At 31.8% G+C, this 17,448-nt stretch overlaps 2 protein-coding genes across 2 annotated transcripts; one reads left to right on the forward strand and one right to left on the reverse strand.

Annotated features, from left to right (window-relative positions):
• Window positions 1-574: 574 nt before the first annotated feature.
• LOC133317925 (CASP-like protein 4B4) lies at window positions 575-1,921 on the reverse strand. The gene is made up of 3 exons (XM_061519825.1): window positions 1,653-1,921; window positions 1,380-1,515; window positions 575-766 (listed from the first exon to the last, which is right to left on the reverse strand). Exons 1-3 carry the CDS (start codon window positions 1,919-1,921, stop codon window positions 575-577), a joined length of 597 nt encoding a protein of 198 aa, XP_061375809.1.
• Window positions 1,922-14,732: 12,811 nt separating this feature from the next.
• On the forward strand, window positions 14,733-16,691 carry LOC133317952 (uncharacterized). Its single transcript, XM_061519858.1, has one exon. It carries the CDS (start codon window positions 15,019-15,021, stop codon window positions 16,537-16,539), a length of 1,521 nt encoding a protein of 506 aa, XP_061375842.1. The 5' UTR covers window positions 14,733-15,018; the 3' UTR covers window positions 16,540-16,691.
• The last annotated feature ends 757 nt before the right edge of the window (window positions 16,692-17,448 follow it).

Genomic DNA, 17,448 nt, shown 5'->3' on the forward strand with positions numbered 1-17,448 from the left:
CTTATAGCACGGTGGATCTTTGTTTGATAGGATCCTTCCTTAGGTTTTAGTCATAAAAGGCGGTTACGCGCAATGAGACCATTGCGCCTTCAGGTCCTTATGTGCGATGGCGACATTGCATATTTCATGAGGCTTGTATGTACTTTGGGCCTATTCTAGGTTTTAACCCTTTGTGAGCCTATTGTAGTTTATCCATATCAACTTTAATAAGAAATTTACTTTAATAACGAATTTATTAAAGTAAATTTCTGTTTATCAAAAAAAAAAAGTAAATTCTTAAAAATTATATATATAATACTCAAAAATTACATTATTATAAAAAACAAAAATCAAAAATCCAGTTCTAATGTTTGCTTCTTTCAATCACTCTAGAATTATGCATCCATGGACCATCAGTAAGGATAAAGTATCAACACCATCAACATAATTTCAAGCCGAAAAAACTAGTTGTATTCTTGTATGAAGTAAGTAGTCTCATATCTCATCTGGTTGTGACATATGCACAGACATAAATGTACTTCGTAGAGCAATAAATGGAAGTATGGAACATAATAGTTGAAACATTTGTGGAAGTTCAGATATCAGTTTGAGCTGATAGTTTGTGTCCTGATATGATGGCTGATATTGCTAGACACAAAAAGGCAAAGAAGGACATGCTAATGGCTGCAGCTGAAGTGTCTGTAAATATATTGTCTGCCACTACCCTTATTCTATTCGTCATTGGAATCGCTGAAGAAGTTGATGATATCAAGAGATATGCCACAACCTGAAACCAAAAAATTTGTCTATCAAACTCAGCTCAATTTGCTTACATTTCATAATCAATCAAAAGACAACTTAGAAGCCAATGATATGGCTCTAAACTGTCCTGGCCTAGCTAGAATAAACCATCTCTAGGACCCACTAACTTTTGTAACACTAAAATAAAGCTACTAAGCATTTATGATCCCTTCATGATTATATTATAGAAGCATTTAGAACTACTAAGTTGAAAGTCTTATTCCCTTAGAATAACACTTTACTTATGATTGATTACTTGAGAAGTAAGTTTGCAATTTTATTCCTTCCAACGTACGGAGTAACTTCAAAGAGAGGCCTCAAGTTTACAATCCAGCTTTAAAAAAATTACTTGCAACTTTGCACGTGTAACTCAACCACATAGGTTACACTTCAATCTTTCACGGCCATTAGGTACAAAAAATTAATGCAATATTACAACACAGGTTATCAACAACAGAAAAACTGATCAATGAGGAAAATGCAGTTTGGTTTCATAATTCAATCCAATTTCAAGACTGAATTTGATTCATGACCCCCTCACAATGCAGAGAACCAGAGTTGAGATTACAAACAGAACACCATAGAAATCAATGTCGAACCTGATCTCCAACAAAATCAATGAATGCTAAAGTTCTTGACTGAAGCAGGGTTTGTCCAGTTGAAAGCTCAAGAGCTTGACGAAACACTTGACCTCCAGTGTACAAACTGGATATAATTGCTATTGCCAGCAAATACCTGTGATCCAAAAATTCCAAAATTCAATCTCAACACCCCAATGAACAAAATCAAATTTTGACAAAAGCCCATTAATTTTCAGCCAAAACCCACATTATATTTACTATCAAATTGGCAAAGTGGTTTCTGAATCCTACCTGTATTCTTCATACTTAACGAAGTTTCTCCAATCACCATGATTGTTGCTGGCTACGAGAATGAACGAAATCAAAGAGAAAAGCAAAGCAATTCCTCTCAACCATAGCGAGCCTCTCTTGAGCAAATCTTCCCTCTTCCACCGCCGTAGGACCCCGCTGCCGGCGCCGGCGCCGGTGCCGACAGTTCTTGGCTCGGGGGTGACCACAGTTGATGGAGATGGCTCTTGCTGCACCTCCTTCTTCAGAACTGAAGCTTTAGAATCCGACATCTCTGTCTGGTTTTCTATTACACTCTTTTGCAATCACTGGTTTCAGATTTAGATAACAAGTAACGAATTGAAATATGAAAAACAAAATGATGACGAAGAAGGAGAAGAAGCCTATATAGTGAAGACAAAGACCAAGAGACACGCAAAGTTAGTTGTGTGTCCTTAGTTTTCATGAAACTTGTTTTTATAGTTGTAGTTTTGTGAATCGTTCGTTATGCAACTTAACAGGGTCATGAGCCAATAAGAGAGCGCGTGAACTTCACAGAATGTTGAATTAGGTGGCGTTAATGGATTGGCGGGAAGAAAGAACATGTTAAATAGGAATAAATCTTTGGAACCCACTCAGGGACGCATTACACATCATAGGAGAAAAAAAAATTTGACAGAGAAAAAAAAAATTTTAGCTGACATGTAATATTTTTATTGGTGGGATGTACTGAATCTTTGGTGCAACAGTAGCCCCAAAGATTTATTCATTAAATAGGCATAAGAAACAATAATCAATTTTTTTAACAGTATTATATTTATAAATTTTTTGTTTAAAAAATATTGTATATTCTCATATTCCAGAGAATACAAACACTTAAGTGTATATATTCTAAAATATATAGTGTAATTTGTAAATAAAATATATCTGTACACTATTTTATTTGGATAAGATCAACCTCAATTTAGATATAAAATATGACGATTTTCGTGACTAATCAGATTATTTCATTTAGGAATCTAACTAGAAAGTAGAAACCTTTCAGTATCATTAAGATGCATATATTTAGTATATATGTTAATATGATATTTTTATTAAAAAATTAAACAATATCATTATAATTATTTATTTTTATTTTTCTATCTTCTTCCTTTTCTTTGTATCTCCTCAGGCTTGAAATAGCTATCATGACGCTTCGGTGTTTGCACTTGTCTGTGAAGTAAGGTTTCCCTTTGTACACTTAAAGAGTTAAAACCAAAAGCATAAAACAACCTAAGTTTTTTTTTTTTTTTAATACCTTTCCTCTTTCAGCTCGGTAACGTTTGGATATTGCAGACATCTCAATTATTTTATTTTCCTATTCCTAGGCTATTCACTTTGCTAATAAAAAATTCATAAATATATTCACTTTTACGCAACTGTAACTCTGTAAGTAATTGATATAAATAGATAAGCAACACATATAAAGAAGAAAGAAATGATTTCTTCGAGCACCAACAAAACAAGCAAAAGTTTTGGGGTAAAAAAAGTTTAATTACTCTTCTTTCTTTTAAGATACTAATGATGTGTTTGATCCCAAAGAATCAAAGCTTCTTGTTGGATTTGTGGTTTAGCAGTGCCTATGGAAGAGGCAATTGCCAACGGTAGTAGATCACTATATACTAGGAAATAGAAAGCAAAAAAGGGTGTGATGTGGGCACAATAATAGTGAATAAGGATTAGAGTTTAAAAGTTCATATATACCTGTGAAGTTTAACCTTGTACATAAATGGGTTTTTGCCTGTAAATGGACTTGGTTAATTTTGTATGATTAGAAGGAGCCTATTATATTGTTATAATTAAATAGAACACTTAATTAACTATTATTAATTATTAAATATATTAATATTTAATAATATTAAGTAATTGATATCACTTTATAAAACTTTATAAACAACACATACAATGTATCAACACCGTACATGTATTTTCAAGTACAAAAAAACTAGTTGTATTCTTAATCAGAATAATATATTATCTCATTGTAACATGTGTACAGACTACTTAGAAGCCAATGATATGGCTCTAAATATTGTCCAGGTGCAAGATTAAATAATTTGTTTTGAAAGTTCGAGTTATTTAAAAAGATCCCTTGCTGCAACTAATAGACCATCTGTAGGACCTACTACATTTTTTGAGACATTTAGAACTAAGTTGAAAGTTCTATATGCTCATAATAACACTTTTACTTATCATTCATTACGTGAAGAAATAGGTTTGCATTTTTATCATTTTGCGAAGAGTTAACATCAAAGAAAACATCCTTTATCATTTTCCCAAGGGTTAACTTGTCTCAAGTTTGAAATTCAATATTTTTAACATTCCTTGTAACTGGACCGCGCCAGGTTAACTTCAATCTTGCACAACTAGTAGGGACATTAATTAATGCAATATTACAACGCAGCTTATCAACGACAGAAAAACAAATTGATCTATTTATTTATTTATTTTTAATAAAAAGGTAGTCTTGAAGAAAAATGCAAATCCTAATCTCAAATAAAATCAATAAAATGATGGCTGGAAGTGTACAAACTGTGTAGCATTGTTATTGCTAGTAAACTAGCAATTGATATGAGAAATTATGGATGTGTGTCCTTAGGTTGAGTCTAAGTTCGAGTGTGTAACAGGTGATGAGCTGATTATTACTTTGCTTATCGACTTAACGATCTTGATATGGAGTATTATGCCCTTCGTAGAAGATAAAATTTAGTGTTTAAGGGGAATGAGTTTCGCAAGGAAGAAAAAGAATAAATGGGCTCTAAAATGAGTGTTTCACACGTCAAAGGTTCAACCCTTTACATGTGTGTAGCTGTGTAAAGCTGTGTTTCATTTGTCACAAGAAGTGCTTGATTTATAAATTTTATTGGCTTTTTATGGTGCAATGGTATAAGGAGTAACCAAAATAGAGTAGTTGAAAACAACTCCTTTTAAAGCAAATTAATCAACCTAAATTTTTTTGTTTATAACAAAAAAAATATATAATACACATAATAGAAAAATAGTAAAAAAAAAAAAAATTGGAGAGAAAATGAAAACATAAACAAAAATATAATTGAATTACATAAATAATAAATTAGAAGCGAAAATGAAAAAAAAAATGGTAAATCTTTGTATCGAATCTATACTAAATTTTTAGTAGTGAGTGGTATAGAAAAATTAGATGGTTACACTAACCATAAAGTTCAAAAGCCTTTTATGAGTGGAATCAAGCATATTTTAGAAACCATAATATAATATCAGCAAGTATTTTTTTGATGATAAAAATTATACTAATTTAATACCATTGCTGTGAAAATAATTGAATTAGCATTTTGTGCTTCTTCTCCTCTTTTATAAGTTCTTTGGCAACTGATCACGTTGATTACTTGTGAATTGGCATCGCGAGGGCTTCTCCATAAGAAGGAGATTAGTGGTGAAAAATAGACTTCATTTTGAACAAGCATGCATGAAGGACTACATTCTATTGGAGTTTCTAGTTAGCGATTCTATTTTCTCACGTTGAAGGACTACATTCTATTAGAGACATGATGTGGTGGGGTCCACCACTTATTAAAAAAATGATGGCATAACTTTTGATGTGAGAATAACATGAGATAGTTATCTCATGTAAAATAAGACAATGATTTTCCTTCTAGATAATATTAGGAGAAACACAGTTTCCACTCAAACAAAAAAAACAAAAAACGCTACTTATGGATAACTCTAGTTCCAAGTACCAAAATAGGTTGAGCCTAACGGGTCAATATGAATAACCCGACAAAATGCATGGGTTATACCAACAAAATTGGCCGACTTGGCCTAGCTTGATTTGTTTGCAAGTTCAAAATTATCATCATTAATTATTATAAATTATTAATTTTTTCTTTTTTAAGTTTACCTAAATGTTAATTTAAAACAAGCATTCATATATTTTAAGTAATAATTCATTCTGAATCTTTTAATTCAAGTTTTTTAATATGAGTTCATTAAATAAATTATTTAAAATTAACAACTTCAAATTGTAACTTTATAAATAAGTGGAGAAAATGTTGGCCAACGGGCCAATTCAAATAATCGACGACGTAGATTGAGTTGGGACAATAATTTATAGGCCCAAATTATAATTGGCTCGTTATTGAGCAAACTTGAATTTTACCCGACCTACAGGCCCGTACCTCTAGCTACATATTTAGATAGTAGAGGCACAAAAAAAGGAAAAAACAAAAACTCCTGACTAGCAAGGTATCAAATAGTAGATGTTTAAAGCACTAGGATTGATGTAGTGGTGAGGGGTTTGAGTAGTTTATATAAGGTTATAGTTCAAACCTCATTACCATTATTGTATCCTAAAAAAAAAAAATAGAAAAATTTATGTGAATGTTTATCAAGAGATAATAAAATTATTCATGTTCTTTCATACAACAACTTAAACTTTAGAGAGAATTAACTACATAATATGATATCAGAGTTTATGACCAAATGGTCTAAAAGTTTGATCCTTACTACTTTCACTTTCTAAAATTTTCGTGTAAGGGGAATGTCAAAAAATATAATAAAACTATTCATGTACCTAAACACATACTTACAATAAACGCTGAAATTCATGAAGAGGTGTAGCTTCCATCTACTTAGGGACTAGTGGTAAAATTATACAAATTCAGGAAGGAAAAAAAAAATCTCCTCCAAGTAGTTTTATCTCTGCAAATAATAAAATGCATAAAGAATCTTGTTTATTAGATATAAGCTATAGACGTAAGCTATGGGAATTACTTTTCTTATATTACATAAAAAAATTATTATCTCATACACTCACATTTTTTAAATAGATTTTATAAGAATTTTTTTTCTCATCTTCAATTTTTTTCTCTCACCTCCAATTTTTTCCTCTTTCCTATTTATTGTTTGAATAAGAGATAATACTTCTTTTATGCAACATGAGAAAAATATTATCCATAAGCTATATAGTGCTCATGTCTATCTTCTGAGAGGCATATAGCATAGTGTATCAAAGTCCTAGGGAAGATTTGCTAGAATTCTTTTTGCGTCAATAGGTTTTTAACTTCCGTCTCGTAAAGAGATTGCACAGTTTCTTCAGGAGGTATATATATTTACAAACATATATATTCGGCTTATATCGTCGTCAATTAATAAATTAAGAGGAGTCTATTGAAAAATATTTTGCAAAATATTATTGTAAAAGACAGTGGGTGAAAAATTATCTATAGATTGGAATATGTGTATGATACAAAATATATTAATTAAACCTATAATCACAACACAATAATAAACAAGAAGGGATTAACTCGCTCTAATCAAGAAGAGATTAACTAAGTTGTGACAATTTGTTCTATTTTTTTTTTATAACAAGAACGCCTCAGGCCCAACAAAGAACAAGAAAAGAAATTACCTCATAACAGGAACATGCCTAAATCTAAAAACAAAACTAAAATAAAAAAAGAAAAGGCATCTAATTCCCTGAAGGGAGGGGGAAGGGATTGGAAAGCCTATGACTCTATTTCAATTCGTTTGATGTGCGACAGCTCAGAAGCAAGCGATACCTAACTTTTTATAAAATATGCGTGTCGGACACGTGTTCGATATGTACACTATCTGACACGCAGTCAATATTTTAGGATACATGGTCAATGTTTTGACATATTTTTTGACACGTAGTATACTTTTTTCGACACGCGGTCAATTCTCTGACAGGCATTCGACACGTTTTTATTTTTTACTTCTTAATTTTATTTTATCAACTAAAAATAAAAAAATAATTTATACATCAATTATTTTTGTTATGAAATTTACATGAAAAATTAACAAGGTACGAAAAATTATTTTTGTTTATATTTATGTTATGAAATTTGAATATTTGATTGGTTATATGACTTATTATAAGTTGTTATATGTATTAAATATAAATTATATTATATATATTAAAAATATTATTTAATATGAAAACGTGTCGGCGTGTCGTAACGTGTCGTGTCCCGTGTCAGTGTCGGCGCATCATAGGTGACAGCTTCAAGATTCAAAATTTAACCAAATATATTTTCTAAAATCCTATCTTTACAATATATTATTCAAATACTTTTCGAAACAATAGTATATAAATATTTAAAAATATAAATTAACCAACTCACAAACTATTTTTAAGAATGACGTAGTCTTGAGTTCTCTGTTGCACCAAGAGATATGTCGGAGCGGGAATTCTCCCGTCAAGTTAAAAATAAAAATTTTATATGATAATTTCTCTTTATAAATAGTCATCATAATCATTTAATTTCATTTTAGGGAATAAACAAATAATTTTAAAGTTTAATAATGATTTGCATAATTAACTTAGGTAACCGTCTTCTAAATGGATATATCAGGAGTGCAGTGAGATTAAGTTTCTGCCCTTCTTTGTATATAATTAGACTTCTGAATTCAGATCTCAAATCTAAAAGATTAGTGTACAAACAAATATTTTCCAATATTTTCCTAATTTGAATAAATTTGACGGTTACTCCATTGTTTAGATTTTTTTTCACAATTTCGTTGTGACAATTAATATTTAAACAAGCATTCCTAGAGGTAAATTTAAATAATAAAGAAAGGACTCCAAAATATTATTTTAATATATGATATTACTTTCATGGTCCTATTTAATTTTTTTCTTCCTTTTCCTTGGGTACTTCTTTTTCTCTCTCTCTTTTTTTATCATTTTTTAAATTTTTAATTTTCTCATTTCTATCCTTAATCATCAATACTAAAGCTGCTAAACTAAACTCTACGTAAATGACAACTAATCAGTTGCATATGTCCAAATCTTTTCTCTTTTTTTGTTTAAAATCCAACTAAACAAAAACCTATAATTCTTAAGCCGCCTAGATTCTTCTATCGTCAGGACAAATTGGGCGGCGAAGCGAGTTAGGTTTGAGGTGAATGGACATGTTTATGACTGTCTTCGACATTATCTTAAACAACTTGCTCTGATGGGGGCGCTAAATCACAAAATGAAAATGTTTTTTTTTTTTAATATATTAAAAAAATTTATAATTATAATTTTTGATTTTTTAACAAGTGAACTTAAGACACTTGTTTCCAAAATGCTTAAAGTATTAATTAAAGCCACACAAAGCAGAAACTGTCCAATTGGAGAACAATTCTCCAATACCATTGAATATTTTATTCTTTTACAGATACTCCGATTGATTTATTGCTTTGTAATTAGTTCGATTCTGGGCGAGTTCCGAATTAAGACTTTAAACTTATTTCAAAAATAATACTAGAGAGGATCGAATACTTTCTCTTATCTTGCTCAATTTTCTAATGCCAACTAGACTATTGATATTATAGTCCTTGCGTAATCAAGAAGTAGATGACAAATGTTACTTGTATAAACTATAAACTATTCAATTATGAGGATGTAACAATCATCTTTAATTATATTATTTTTATATCAATTGGTATCAATTAATATTTATTACATAGTCGATTAGAATTAAACCGATGGCCAATCCTAATTGATTATAAAAAAATAATACAATAAATCTTAATTGATACCAATCATAATTAATTAATATAAATTTATTGGTTAACCAAAATATGATTAGGGATGATTGTTATAAAGGACACATAATTATATCGATATATTTTTCTAAACAAATTATGTCTGGAGTCAGGCTATTCTTACATCAATGTTGTTAAAATCAAGATTTTATATAAAATCAAAAGGGGACTAAAAATCGTAAAACATTAAATTATAATGTAAACAAATCATAAAAAATTCTAAAAATGTAAAAACGTTTGAAATATTGGTAAAATCATTTTGATGAAAAAAAATCATAAAAACGTAAAATCATAGTGATAAGATGAGATTTTAACAACCATGCTTACACCGGTGTAAAAAAGAAATCTTACACCAAATCTTAGGGCCTGTTTGGTGTGACGTATAAGACATGATAGTATAAGCTTATACTATACGTTATGACATTTTCAGTTGTTTGGTGTGACCATCGTATAGTATAAGCTTATACAACATAATCCCTTAATACATCAAAACGATGTATTACTTAATCCGGCCTAAGAATGATGGATAAGGTCTGATAAGATATTGATGTATTAACATCGATGACCAATGTAATTCTCAAAAATTAATATATTGTTTTAATATTAATCTATTAAAATAAAAATTAATTTTTCAATATATTATTTTTTAAAATATTGAATATTTTTATTTTTATAAAAATTAATCAATAAATTTTTATAAAAATTAATATCATATGACATTTTTTGAAGAATTATATAAATTCTTTATTAAAGGATATTTTTATTAAAAATATTTATTTTTATCATATATAGTATTATACAGTGCATTACCAAATATTAGATGATATTATCTTCTACAATATATTATTTTATACAATATCGTGCCAAACGTTGTATAGTATTAAAATTCAATCAGGTCTTATACAATCAGGCCTTATACTATCAGGTCTTATACTATCAGGGCTTATCCTATACTATACACCAAACATGCCCTTAATCAACTTAGATCTAATAACTCTAATATATAATAAATTAGAGTAGTTAAATATAAATAGAATCAACGATCAAGATTGAAAATGCAACTTACACTACTATAAAATTGTCATAACCCATCTATCTATATTTAAATTAAAAACCTCAATTAAATAGTTATTTATGGAGTTATTATTGTTGGAATTTGTATCTAAATTCTATGGGTTATAAATAAGGGTTGAGGAATAAAAGAAAGAGGGAAGATGAAAGGGTGTGTGGGTTATAAACTAAGAAGTCTCATATTGGATAACTAGTAAGAGGTAGAAAGGTTTATAAGCTCCCACCTCAGATTCCTAGATTGTCCCTTGGGGCACTCCACATTTTGTGGAGGAGAGAGGACTTAGGTGGGCATTGGTCCACCACACATGCGCACGCCGCCGTTGCCGGCTGTGTGAGTGAGTGAGTGAAATAAAAAAATTATTTGTCGAAAATTTCCCCATCTGAAACGTTTCTTCCGCTTATTTTGAACGGAACCGGTTCTTTCCTTTTGGTTTTGTTTTAAACTGATCCGGTGCGTTCAGTTAATATTGAACCGAACCGGACAACGGTCATACCAGTTCGCAACCGTCAGTCACGACGGTTCATCGGTGGCGGTTTACCGATTCATCGTGTCCGATCAGTGTGTATATATATTCAGAAAAAGCATCCGTATTTTTGTTGTCCTTATTCTGCCGAATTTTTTCTAAGTTATCCTTGTGCATTGTATCCATGATGCCTTAAGCTTAGGAAAAATGTGATTTTAGTTATGTTCGTTTGGGCTCCTGATTGATAGTGCCATCATTTCAGAGACGCAAATTTGTTCTATCTTGGGAGGCAATTGTTCAACAACCTTCGACATCAATAGTAAGGGAACAAATCGTATTAAGGAGACAACACTTTTGGGCTCAAATTCTTCATGTTTCTCTTTATACTGGCATCTAATTTGTACAAACTATGAGTTTGTTCTTGTTTATTATTGTGTTGTGATTATAGGATTAATTAATTAATATATTTGATACCATACACAAATTCAAATCTATAGATAATTTTTCACCCACTGTCTTTTTCAATAATTATTTTGCAAAATCTTTTTCAATAGACTCCTCTTAATTTATTAATTGACGACGATATAAGCGGAATATGTTATACCTAACTTACGTATGGATGAATGGAACTTACCATTTTATGTGATTGGTGCAAGGACAAGACCTTTTGCAATGATATGTGAAGGTAGTTAAAATAAGAGAACAATGTGACAGATTATATTTACCATCAATTAAGTTTATCATTTCTTATTAACTATTTTAAAAATTGTTGAAAATAATCAAATCAATCATTATCATTTGATATAAATTTCTTTTCTCTTTCTTCAAGAACTTCCTTCACTTCCTCTCTCATCTTCCTATTTTCATCATGTTTTACTCTACTGTCTAATGGTTACAAAAGAGGTAATAAAAAATGGTAAACTTATTTGATAGTAAGTATAATCATCTTGAAAACAATAATATATGAGCACTATTCCATTTTTTTTATGGTGATTATATGGATCACACATTTGATTCTTTTTATTATATTTAGTAAAATTTTACATATTTGTTGTAAAATCAATATTGCATAAATATTTGATAACTAATTAGCTTAAATATAATACTTATCAAAATATAATCGCAACTCCCATAATGTACGTGGATGCTAGCTATTTATCTCATTTGGTTCCATTGATTTGTTAGAACTAACTGATTGTGGCAAAGATGGATTTATGGGAAAAGAGAACTTCAATGATTAGTTCTATCCATTTTCTTTTAGAAGCATATATCTCTGACGTGGGACCTCTACATTATCCTAACATCTTATTTATTTAATACACATTAAATACAATATAAGCAGCGGAGCCACGTTGGTGTCAGTAGATGCTTTGGCACTGACTAATTTAGCCACATTTATTTAGCTACGCTTGAAACGTAGTAAATCATGTTTCTAATTTTTTAAAAATTAGTCACATTTTGATCGTAACTATATAACCGCCACTGAATATAAGATTTAAACTTATCCAACCGATTTCATTTCCTACTTTTATCCATCACATTATTATATATATATCTTTATGGTATACTGTCCGCCGAACGAAATTTTTTTTGTTTTAGACAACACGGAATGAATTTTAAATCTTATAAAACTAATTCGTAAAATGGGTTTCATTTTTCTTATGTTATATAAAAGAATTATTTTTAAAAATAATAATAATTATGTACTATGAGTAATATATAGTTATAATTGTAAAATTATTTATTTTTTCTTTGTCATGCAACCCATAATATCTGAGAAGAACTTGTTTTTAATATAATAATTATTTACTATTCATAATATATAGTTTTTTTTTTTGGGAAAGAATTTCTTTTCCAACAAGAGGATGATTTCAGTTCGTAAAATAAGAATGAAATGAGCAGTATGTTTGCATTTTATCAACCAAGTGTGCTTCGTATTACTCTTGATAGTAAAATGTAGAAAAGAGCGTTACTTGTCACATTTTTCCACCCTTTAACAGGATCCAATGCTGTGGGACGCCAACTTCCAACGGAAGCGTGTGTCCTTACTCGTCACGCTACTACGCACCGTTTGGCAGACCAATCCAACACAAACACGATCACAATGCAAATATCACAGCCTGGAGCCAGAACCAAACGACCTGTCGTGTGGACCACGGGAACAAGGGTGTTCTGGGTATTTCCCTAACGACAAAAAGTTTTGTAACGGCTAGCTATCCGAATCGCAGCATTTTTTGTTCCTTTTCTGCGCCCACCCGAAAATCGTCCCTCTTTATACGCGTGTCATTAACCCGTGAGTCGGTCACAACTTATAACGTATAAAGGTGTTAACTGGTTCCTACTCATTACTCAATTCTCAACGATTTGACTTGAATTTTTCTGATAATTGGAAAAAAATTCATCTTAATTAAATTTCTTATCAGCTAAGTAATATTCTGTCTAGAAAACTACTGAATCTGTATTTTTAAATTGTTAATTTGGTCATCTCCATCACGAAATAATATTAATAAGATATTAGGTTCTGACCTTATCTTTGCTTAATGAATGAATTTAGATTCTCTTGTTGGAGAAGAAATCTAATCGGAGCTAATCATGTGACATGAAATGATTAAGTTTTCCTCTAGAAAGTTGGTTTAATTTGATTGTTTTGGTAAAATTTGCATGTGTTGTTGACTAGCATGGTGCAGAGGATAGGTTTACATTTAAAGCTTGTAATGTGATTGAGATTCACGTTATCACATCCCCATATAAATTGATTCATATGAAAATTGATAATTATATGAAGCTCTTAGAACAAGGATCATGGAGATTTGTGCGAACTTATAAATACCAAATAATTTTAGGGATTTGATTACAAGTGTATTTAAGATATTGATTAAGTAAACAAAAAATAATATTGAATTAAATGAAAAATAAAATATTTATTGTATTAGATATACAAAAATTGGCGTTTACTTTGTTAAGTAAATAAAATTATTTAATGAAAAATATTAAATGCTTTTAATCAATTCTCTAATAACGCTGGATTTAGATTCTTTCATGTACAAAACTGATCATGTGGTCATGTTATTTGATCACAATCACTTATTTAAAAATCAATTTTTTTTTCATTATATGATCATCAGTGAGTGGTTGTTATAAAATAATATGACCATATGGCCATTTTTTCCACACGAGAACATGATTACAATCCCTAATTGGTAAAAGATATGATTTAATTTCTACTTAATTTTTTTTATGTACGTTGTGTTTCAGCTTAAAAAAAACTCTTATAAAAATAGAAGAATCCAACCATTAGGTTTAGTCATAGAAAGTCATTTACAAGGTTAAGGATTTGACTTTTGAAAATGTATTGTTAAGAGAGAATATTAGAACCTTAATCATGATTAGTCTTTCATTTAAATTAATGTGTACAAAACCAAGCAAAGGCAAAAGCCAAGAAAAAAAGGCGATCAGCAGTGCTCAAAAGAAAATGTTTATGGTTGTGCCTATTGTTTCCAAAAATTAGATAACCTTCTCTTTAAAAATGTTATTTAAAAATCACAATAAACTAATAAGCATTATTTTTAAAGCATATAAAAAAAAATTAAAATAATTAAATGTGGTTGACCAAACAAACAATATACTAAGGCCGCGTAACTGGCACATATGGGGACAGGGGTTTCTGGAACGTAACGTAATACATCACGCAACTTGTCATAATAATATTATGGGAACAAAACCATAAATGCTCAATAATTAAATGAAAATAATCAAAATTAAGAAAATTCAAAATGGCATTCTTGTAATTTACGACTCTGCCAACCTGCCTTAACTGCCTTAATCTATGCATTTCATTCCGCGTAAAATTAACCGGCTATTCCGGTCACCATTCACCACCATGCCGCGTCCCTCTCATTTTTATTCTCTGTAACAGACTCACTCAACAAACAACCAACACCAACACCAACACTCACCGTAACCGAGTCACAACCCTCCGAGTGATGAACTCGTTCTTCACCACTGCTCCATAGAGAAAACAAAAAAAATCTCTATTATCAAACTCATAAAAAAATCATGAATTCCAATTTTACCCCTCACCACTCTCTCAATTTCCCAATCCCTGCCTTCAGAACACCTTCTCTCATCGGCGCTAACCACACCTCCGCTCGATTCTGCACCAGATAACAAAAAGAAATAAGAAAAAGCTTTTTTTCTTTTTTTAATTTCATTCAAAAAAAAATTTGAATATTTTTTTCTTCAAATTATTGTTATTTTCTGTAAAGAGTGCACAATCTGTTTATATGGAGCCTGCCGCAGGCAAGCCGGGCTTTCTGAAGAACGTTCTGATACGGTTACTTCTCTTTGGCGTTTTCCTCGTTATCGTTCGGTTCGCTTACGTCATCACCGTCGCTGGCGAGTCATGCAATTCCGGCAACTTCTGCTTCTTCTCTTCGCCGGAGACTCTCGACGTCGCCATCGCTGGATCCGGAGCTGTTGCTCTCGCCGCCAGTAGCTCTGCCCTCGCCGGCGTTGCAAGGCCAGAGCTTTACGCCAGCAAGGACTGGGTCAACGGCGTGCGTTTCTACTCGTCGGTGTTCCAGGACCTGATCGCCGGAGGTTACCTCTCGCCGGAGTCGAAATCGCTCTGCCTGGAGACGCCGACCGGACGTGACGTATTCGCGCTTCGAGAGATCGGCGTTTTGGACGCCGTCGGAATCTCGAAGAAGGCGTCGAAGCCGTTGGTGAAATCCGGCGAAGCTCATCGGATTCCGTTCGGGAACAACAGTTTTGACTTCATCTTTTCCGGCGACGGAGGACTGGAGAAATCGGCGCGGCCGTCGGAATTCGCCTCTGAGGTTGCACGAACGCTCAAACCCGAAGGGTTTGCCGTGTTCCATGTAAAGGCTAAAGACACTTACAGTTTCAATTCATTCGTTGATTTGTTCAAATTTTGTTGCAAAGTAGTGAAATTGAATGATATAGAAGGGTTTGATTCATCAATGCCTTACATAAGAGAAATCGTTGTGAGGAAAGAAGGTTATGGAATTGGTCATGTGGTTGAGGAATTTGATTCCAATGGGAAATGCTCTGTTCCTAAACAAGAGTTGGTTAGGAATGCTGAGCCTCTAATTGAAGAGGAGCCACTGAAGCCATGGATCACTCTCAAGAGGAATGTGAAGAACATAAAGTACCTCCCTTCAATGGTTGATATCAGCTTTAAGAATAGGTATGTGTATGTGGATGTTGGAGCTAGAAGCTATGGCTCTAGTATTGGAAGTTGGTTTAGGAAACAGTACCCAAAACAGAACAAGACCTTTCATGTGTATGCAATTGAAGCTGATAAAACGTTTCATCAGGAGTATGGTTTGAAAAAGGGGATAACTTTGCTGCCTTATGCTGCATGGGTGAGGAATGAGACCTTGACTTTTGAGATTAATCGCAACCCTGGCGAGAAGGTTCAGGCTAAAGGAAGAGGAATGGGGAGGATTCAGCCTTTGGAATCAAGGGGTGATTTTGATGCTGATGTTGAGAAGATACAAGGATTTGATTTTGCCAACTGGTTGAAGAACACGGTTTCGAAGAATGACTTTGTTGTGATGAAAATGGATGTGGAGGGTACTGAATTTGATTTGATTCCAAGATTGTTTGAAACTGGGGCTATCTGTTTGGTAGATGAGGTTTTTCTTGAGTGTCATTACAATAGATGGCAGAGATGTTGCCCTGGACAGAGGAGTCCTAAGTATGAGAAAACATATAACCAATGCTTGGAACTCTTCACTTCTCTCAGAAAAAGTGGAGTTCTTGTTCATCAATGGTGGTAACTTCCTGATAGGTGACATTTTCTGTATCATTCTTAGTTTCATTTTACCTTCTACAATTTTTTTTCCTCATAGTTTTTTTTTTTTTTTTTTTTCCAATTTTTCCCGTCTTTAGAGAAGATTCCTTTTGTTTTTTAAATTTCCTTACCTGTAACAGTTGCAACTGAAAATGAAAATCATTTCTTTGCGTCATCTATATTTATTACACATAGCAATGGATACTTTAATGTATTATTTTATCTCTCAGAAGAATTTAATTTTTCCGTTATGTCAGAGTATTATTGAATTAGCTCAGGTGCATGAAGTAGTAAAATCGTTAGAGATCTTTAGTGAAAGGTTCTTGAAGTGATTTTTCATGGCCATAACTGGACAATAGTGGTGTGAGACTTGAAATCATTATCCCTGTTGATGAATTTCCTGAAATTGTTTTTAGGGCCCACACGCATATTGCAGAGAATTCGGTGAATTGAAAATATCAACCAAGGGGATTGAACTAATATATCTTTGTAGTAATCTAGTTACATAGTCATTCTTTTCTTTATTTTTCTTGAGTGCTTATTCGCAGTTTATGAGCTAAGTTTGTTTATTCCCTGGCCCTCATAACTGTTGGTAATTTTCAGATGTGAATAGTTTTAATGTTGTTATTGCCCATGTCTTTCTGGAACTCTGCTTGTTAATAATTTGTAAAGAGAAAGCAAGATGTCATTAATTAACGCTAGCATGTAAGAATGTACCAATGTTGTTTTAAGTGAGATCTATTCTAGCCATGTGGTTATTAAAATGTGGTTTTCTCTGCATTTATAGAAAGCTAATAATGAGCTTGTAGCAGTGTTCGCGGTCTGGATTAGATCGGTTTTCGAAGCAAAAATCATCTGATCCAATTTCTTCGGTTTGATCATGTCATCATCCATT

Source organism: Gastrolobium bilobum, unplaced genomic scaffold, assembly GCF_033153095.1.
Source record: "Gastrolobium bilobum isolate Gb01-03AN ecotype WA unplaced genomic scaffold, APGP_CSIRO_Gbil_v1 utg3981, whole genome shotgun sequence".
Classification (NCBI taxonomy): Eukaryota; Viridiplantae; Streptophyta; class Magnoliopsida; order Fabales; family Fabaceae; genus Gastrolobium; species Gastrolobium bilobum.